The 8238-nt window shown below is 42.0% G+C and overlaps 1 protein-coding gene across 1 annotated transcript; it reads right to left on the reverse strand.

Annotated features, from left to right (window-relative positions):
* Window positions 1-2469: 2469 nt before the first annotated feature.
* LOC144508225 (putative G-protein coupled receptor 139) lies at window positions 2470-7115 on the reverse strand. The gene is made up of 3 exons (XM_078236038.1): window positions 6916-7115; window positions 6385-6455; window positions 2470-3365 (listed from the first exon to the last, which is right to left on the reverse strand). Exons 1-3 carry the CDS (start codon window positions 7113-7115, stop codon window positions 2470-2472), a joined length of 1167 nt encoding a protein of 388 aa, XP_078092164.1.
* Between the last annotated feature and the right edge of the window lie 1123 nt (window positions 7116-8238).

An 8238-nucleotide genomic window follows, 5' to 3' on the forward strand; every position in this document is an offset into this window, starting at 1 on the left:
CCATGATTATGTGTTTTCTATTAGCCGAACTTAGCACCCCCCACCCCTATATCACTCGCAAATGCCAAAATCGAATGTAAAAAATGGGATCCAGGCTAACTTCACAGAATACCGTGGAGTTTCTGGCCTGGGTCTAAACACTATTCATTCATATATAACTTATGGTGGTTCTGTGTTTTAGAGTATAGATTATTTTTTTCAGATTATATTAAGTATTTGCTTTGTTTAACTTCAAGGTTTTTGCTTTAATCAATGGAATATTGTACATTCATTCTTTCAGTAAATACCAGGACTTCTGGTTTCTTAGATTTTTAAATGTTAATATCCCTAACAGTATGCTAACAAATTGCGTGATTTCACATGCACAGAAATATATGTCTGCAGGGTAAAGTTGCCTGTAGTTATTGGGGAAACATGGAAACTCCACACAGTTCTTAATTGCCTTAATTGCATCGTAATAAATGCCACCGTCCGAATCATTTGAAAATGATTCCCTACTCTTCAGGCCATACTAACATTTTATGTTGCCATGATGTCAAAGAATTCCCTGCAGTGCAGAAGGAGAACACTCGGCCCGACTCTGCACCGACCAAAATCTCACTCAGGCCCTATCCGCATGACCCCACATATTCATCCTACTCGGCCCCCATCTGCATGTCAAGTAGGTGCAGGTGATTGGAAGCTTTTCTCCAGTAAATTCTCCCAATGATTTGAAACATCTCAGTTGATCTGTTTCTTTCAGCATATTCCTGCACACCTGAACACTTATATGTTGTTTTAGTATCACACCAACCAGTCGTGACTGTAAGGTCATCATATGGAAACGATTTCAAAGTGTTTGCGTTTATGGTCTAGGGATGGACTCAAATCCTCAGATGGGCCATCAATCACGAATACCAGATCTGTCTTCATGAATAATAGATAATGGAATAAATATTATCAATATAAATATATCAAGCTGAGTTATTGGCACTCCAATTGGTTGATGTGTGATTTCCCCAAACTCTGTCTGCAACCATGATTCATAATTATGGAGGATGTTTTACCAAGGGTGGGAGAAATTAAGACAAAAAGTTTATTTTTTGTAGAGTATCCTAAATTGGAGAGAAAGAAATGGACAGACCTGTATTTGGAGGAAGCCAGAGCTGAGGACACAGGCAGCTGACTGCAAATTTGCCAATAGGGGAACAGTTGAACTCGGGAGATGATTTGGAAGCCAGAATTGGAGGAGTGCAGATGCCCGCCAGTGTTCTCGGCCTGGAGGAGGATGGAGGGCAAATTTGCGGAAGTCAGAGCATCGTAGGACTTGTTTCTGGTCAGAAATGTGGAATTATAATTATTGGAGGTGGTTACAGAGATGTCGAGAGAGTTGTAGAAGCTGTAGGAGGTTAAAGGATGGGATCTGATGGAGAAAGGAAGTATTGTAGGGAATGAAAGAGATTATAGCAGGCGACAATTTAAAACAAGAATGTGAATCTTAAAACACCCCTTATGGGAAAGCAAGCTCGTGTACGTCAATGAATATAAGGGCAATGTGGAATGGCGACCATGCACGATGCTGGCAACAGAGCCTTTGAAGATATTAATTGTACGGATTATAATTGAGTGTAAAGCGCTCTGGTACAATCGTTAAGTCAAGAGCGAATGAAAGCAAGAATCAGGATTTCAACACCGGATGAATTGAGGCAGAAATCCATGGGCGTGTAGAAGCAAATGATTTTAGTGATAATTCCAAGGCGGAGCTGCTGTGAAACATGACCAGGAGGCTGTGAATATTCTGCTTCACGCTAAGAGAATGTCTATTGAGACGGGTGAAGTCGGCGAGTGACTACTAGCCGAGAGCTCAATGTCGTTGCTCACATGGCCTGTCTCGGTTCGTCTCCTTCCCCGACTAAATTCTCTTGGCTTGGCTTTTCTGAACGTGCAACATTTTTCATTCAGACCCCAGCGAAACATTTTCGCGTTGAGGGCGGGAGGCAGAAAAGGCAGAGAGTTGCAATTAAATGCGAGAGAGAGAGAGAGAGAGAGCAATAATTTGTAGCGGCATCAAATGTAAAATAGTCAGACTCAAAATAACGTTTCGAAATATTAATAATAAGCAGTTGACATGATAACTCTCCAGTTTCTGTAGACCTTTATTGGACGAAGTGTGTTTTCATTTTCTGTGCAAACGCAAGGAACATAAATCACTGGGGGAGAGATGACTGCTGCTCTTCCTTTCCTGTAGCGTGAGGGTTCTTTCGTTTTTTTATTCATGCCTTTATACCCGGTTAACCGATGGTCAGTTCTTGCCTTTGAAAAACTTCTCCGTGTCGGATCTAACTTTTCCTGTAGTTATATTTGCAGTCCTCCAGCACCCAGACAGTGCTCCATCCTCGATCACAACTCTCTTAACTCCACCAGACTTTTTTCTTACCGTCGTCCAGTAGTCACCCTTTGCACAAATCCCAGTGAACCTTCAGGCAGCTCTCATTTGTCCCATTTATTAAAGAGCTGAATAATTGATATAATTGGATATTTAATTGCTTTCTTGCAATGCACTCTGAATTTAGATTGAGTCGCGACATAAATAAAGGTGTTTGTGCAGCAACTTAAATTCCGCAGCAAATATCCGACTTGTTCAAATATATAAAATGCATCCTTATTGAAAAGATTTTCGATTTGAAGTCGCTGTAAAACATTCACCAACCAGAGGAGTATGAAGCTGCCGGATATGGAGAAAAGTAGAATCACAGATTTCCTTCTGCTCTCCATCTCCGGGTCACTGCAATTCCTTCCCTTGTTCTGACCCCTCAGTCTCTTACGGACTGAACTGGCCATTAAAATGTATCTGACTGTCAGAGAGTTAATGAAGAGAATTAATACAAATGGGAGCAGTGGAGTTAAAATCATGTCAATCCATTTATATCCGATCCATGCAGGGTCAGAGGAATAGCTTGGCTTATTATTACAGGACCAAGGGACATTGTCGATTATGTTTCGAGGTTCGAATCGGAAGTAGAAGGGCAGGTTTTTTATGAAGAGCAGGACACAGCTTGAAGCCAGGACCACCGCCGCCATGTTCTTGGTGCAATATTTAGTTTTCAGCTTCTGGCAACAGATGGAAACAAATCGATCAAAGGAGAAAATGATGGTGAACCAGACAGAACAGTCTATGGCTGTATGGTACAGGATATAGACAACAGTGCACACCGGTGTAATGTCCAAGAAACACAGTGGGTAGTAATAATATCGGAACCGCCTGAGAATGACCTCGATGAAAATGAGCAACAGATCTGCCGTTGCCATCGCCACGAGGTAGCGAGTTGTGCAGCTGGAGAGATCGCACTTGCTCCGAGACAGGATCACAATCGTCATTAAATTCACTGTTAGAAAGAGACAGCGGTAAAGGTTTGAAATTATTGACACGCATGTATTATAACCGAGCACAAGGAGTAAAGAGTTGATTTCAGCCTGAGAGATAGGTTGATGTGCGATCTGGTCACAGTTTGCGTTTATTAAATCTAATGAAAATTTCAAAGCTCCTCCACCCTGCTCACTTCTGTTCTAACAGAGACTGGACGGGGACAGAAAAGAGACTGGTCCTTGGAGACTGCGAGTGCTTAAAAGAGACAGACAGCACCTATTTGGCCAGGATCCCACTAATGTCCCTGTTTGCAAGGGAAAAAAAGCCGGGGTTTACCATTGAACAATATCCAGAATGTGAGACTCTCAGTATGGGAATGTGTTTGACAATCACTGGGCTTGTGTTATGAGGATACCGGGGATTATGCTGCTGCTAAAATGTCTGCCATTGGACACCCCTCAGAATCTGAACCCCTGTTACTCTATGCAATACGTAAATATTTATGCAGAACACAGATAAGCACGTGAAGGAGACAGGAATGAAACGGCGGACTTACTGTTTTAGGTTAATGGAGGGAGCCCTGTGTTGTGAAACGAAAGGCAAATAATTGATGGAGTGAGTAAATAGTTTCTATTATCTAAATACTATATAGTACAGTATAATTTGAATATGAATTCACCAAAGGAATCAGCTCGTTTCATTTTCTGGATATAATGTATAAAAATGACCCGCTCAAAAATGCAAAACACCACACAATCACTTGTCGATCATCAGCAAAGTGATGGGAGATACCATTCACAGTGTTTTCAGGATGCACTTATTTCCTAGAAAACATTTCTCGAATGGTCCTCCAGGGCTGTCAATCCCTTATCCACTGTTGTTACTACGTTTGGCTGACCATACACAAGAGCTGCTTTCAGAAGTGATGTGAGAACGACTCTGTCATATCAAAACAGCAGTTGACAGAGTTTTGGGCACATGGAGCCAGCAGGAAAACTGAACTGCCCGATAACAGGTTGTCTGGAGACAGACTTGGCAAAAAGATTAAGCTCAATCATTGCATCCCCGTGGAAAAACGAGCAGGAGGGTTGTAGAATTGTGTTCTGCAGAGAGTAGTTCTCCTCACTCCACAATTCATCTTATCATGTACAAGTCCTCAATGTGATCGATTATACTAAACTGATCTAAAATAACACTGTATGAAAATTAAGAATTTCAGCACAATGTAAGGCACATTAGCTAGCATGATGGGCACACCATTCCACAACTAAGAATTGTTTGCAGCAGCTGTAGAGTATCCAGAAAGAATAAAAACCGATCACTCCAATGGTATCACCCTCGGTACTGGAAATGAGAAGAACACATCCTGCCAGTCCGACACTGCAAAAAATAGTTTCTTAACATCTTTGGCCTCGTGTTAAAATTAGAAGAGCTTTCTCAAAGGTAAGTCAAGAGCCAGATTAACTTATCCCATAACCTCCAAGTGACCTTACTGCCAAATTTCCCAGTTTCCTGCAGCATCCTCTCTGGACTGTCCTTCCACATCAGCAGCAAAACCTCCTGCTATAGAATGTGAAGTGACTTGGTCTCTGAGTCTTCAACGTTAACTTCAACGACTCTGAGATCTGATGGCAACCACTCAAGCATTGGTCAGGATATTTCTCATTTATTACTGCTTACCCGCATTCCCAGCTGGTGAAATGTCATGTCCCCACACTCTGCTTTCACCGCGGCAAGTACATACGGGCATTATGTTTCATGAGTAAATAATGTGTCCTGTATCACTCAGAAAAGCATGTCTGTAGCAGGAGCACATTGTGCAACGAGCTGTGGCAGTTGTTACACAGAAAAAAAATCGTTGTGTGTCAGATGGCCATACTGTGCAGGATATGTTCAACAAACCTATTGGCTGATTTCGTCTTCACTAATCTGACTGTGCTGTGAGACTAACATTTGCATATGATAATATTGGTAGAAGAGAATACAGCACAGCTTCTGTGGGTGCAAAGTCCCCTATTCACAGTGATGACACGCGACCACTGTTGTTACAATTTGTTGGCAATTGGCCCTCATTCTAGAATTATCATCAAGCCAATATGTTTTCTCCATCTATCTATGATCTGTGGATGTCGCAGGCTGGGCCAGCATTTATTCACCACCCTTAATTGCCTTTAAACTGAATGCCTTATTTGGCTATTTCAGAATAACCACGTTGTTCTGAATCTGGATTTACATATTAGCCAGAACAGGAAAGATAGCAAATTTTCGGCCCTAAAAAGAAGTTGTGGGCCAGGTGATTTTTAGGACAATCATTTCATGAGCTGCATCAGAATTTAAATTCCAGATTTTTGTTGAAGACAAGTTTTACCTTCGGCCCCAGGAGAATGAACCTGGCTGCCTCCCTTTGTTTCCTGATTCCATTAAGTGTGGCGGAAAACGTAAAGGACAAGTAGAATGAATACTTTAACAAAGCACCAACGGGAAACCATCTCAGCTTGACATTTGACCACAATTATATTCTTGAATACCCCAGCATCCATATTCTGGGTGCTTGCATTGACCGGAAATAAAACTGGACAAGCTGCATGGATACTGTGGTTCGAGGGAATATTGAAGGCTTGGGTTTGTGCAATCTTAAGTTATTGCTCAATCACGAAAGGTTGTCCTTCATCTACAAAGTGCAACACAAGAGTTAGGTGCCTATCTTCCTTTTGTCTGGTAAAGTGCAGCTCCAACAACACCAGAAGCTTGGCAGGAACAATGGCAAATCGATCCGTTTGATCGCTATACATTCAGAACATTAAATATTCACTCACTTGACAAATAATTCATGGTCAGCTGAGTGTACCAACTGCAATAAACTCTATGACAACTAATGATGGCATCCGTGTTTTTCAAGCAGGTATTTTATTTTGAGAAAGACATGAATTGAAAAGGTAACACTAAGAAAAAGAAATTGAGAATGGCAAATTCCAGAAAGACAAAAACTAAAAATGAGACCACTAAAACAGAGATAGATCCTAAAGTTGCGAAGTCACAAAGCAGATTCTCTTCCTTGTTGTCAGATCCCATTGCAAACAGAGTTCCAGAGATCTCTGTGGCAATTAGGCTGTTGCAAAAATCACCATAATTTACTGGAGTACCACCCGTGAACAGGACTGTTTGACTGGGTGTCTATGTCCATGAAAGCTCTACAAATTCAACATCCCAGCAGTTCATTTCGAATGATTGTGCAGTTTCAACAAACAATCTTACTTCACATTGTTGTCTTTTCCTTTCGTCTGCATGAGTAAAATACTTCTATTCCAGAATCTACATCTCGAGGCCACACACATATGTTGATTCACCTACATTTCTCTTCAAATAGATAATTAGATATTTTTGACAATCCTGCAATGTATGCTCAGGTAATTTCAGCAACTCAAGAACAGATTCCAAATCAGTCAACTGTATCTTGTATCTGTCTCTGCATCTGATAACTTTACTTCTTCACACCATTGTCCAGTGAGTGGTTCTCCTTCTCCACGTTCACCAGTTTTACATCTCTGATCGTGACTTATGGTTGTTACATCTCAGACTGAGCAACCATCAGCTTCACCCTTTGAACCTGTGCCAACTTGACAGCATCAAATCTATATGGATTTTGCTCAATTGCAACAGCATTTTTCACAACTATTTCATTCACAATTATTTTAGTATTTCTCAGTTCATTTCCATATCTATCTCCATGTGATTCTAATAACTCTTTCTGATCATTTTGATGTTCCATAGTATCACAGAATCACAGAATACTACAGTGCAGAAGAGGCCCTTTGGACCATCGACTCTGCACCGATACATGAAATGCCCTGACCTGTCCACCTAATTCCACTTGGCGGCACTTGGCCCATAGCCTTGAATGATTTGGCATGCCAAGTACGCAACCGGAGGACGTCTTCGACTGGAGGATAATTCAATATATATTCCAATTTCTGATAACTTGCTCATTATCCAATCAAATTTGATGAATGTCAAATTCAGAATCATTTGGTTTTGGTTCTTCACTCTAAGTGGCATCAACTAGCATATCCTGCTTCTGCTTTTCTTCCACATCAAAAGACGGTTTGAGCATATTCACATGAAACACTCTGCGTGTTTTCCTTCTATCTATTGTTCTTATCGATTAACTCGCTTCACTCACTTTCCTATCAATTTGATAAAACCCGTTAAGAGGCTGAGAGGAGTGAATTGTGGCAGGAGTACTGTGAGTAAGAGATATCATTTTTTTCCCTTACTTTTTGCAGGGTTTCTCTGTTAATTAATTATTTAATTTTTAAAAAATTCCCGAGTTTAACCTTTAACCCGGAAGTAGGCCATGCGGTGGCCTGGGAAGGGCTGGGAGTTTTTTTAAGCGCGCGGGAGGTTTAAAAGGGAGGCCGCAGTATACAGTGGGCAGCGTCGGGAGCGGGCAGCGGAGTGAGTGGGAAGCTGAGTGTGAGTTGTAAGGGCTTTGGCTCACAGGGCTTCAGGGGAGAGGGCGAGTAGGGGTGAGTTTTTAATTCATAGTTTTTAATTCTTATTTACTTTTCTCTGGGTACCTTGATAAAAAGGGTCAAATATGAGTGTGAAGCCAGTGTGCTGTTCCCAGTGTAGGATGTGGGAGGTCCTGGAGGCACCTGGCCTCCCGGACATCCACATCTGTGAGGGGTGTGTCGAGCTGCGGTTCCTGAGCGACCGTGTTAGGGAGCTGGAACAGCAGCTCGAGGATCATGGCTGGTAAGGGAGAATGAGGAGGTGATAGACAAGAGCGATCATCAGGTGGTCACACCAGGGCCACGGGAGGAGGCCAAGTGGGTGACAGTCAGGAAGTGTACAGCTTGGGTGATTGAGAGCACCCTGGTGGATGTGCCCCG

The sequence above is a fragment of the Mustelus asterias genome, chromosome 20, assembly GCF_964213995.1.
Source record: "Mustelus asterias chromosome 20, sMusAst1.hap1.1, whole genome shotgun sequence".
Lineage (NCBI taxonomy): Eukaryota > Metazoa > Chordata > Chondrichthyes > Carcharhiniformes > Triakidae > Mustelus > Mustelus asterias.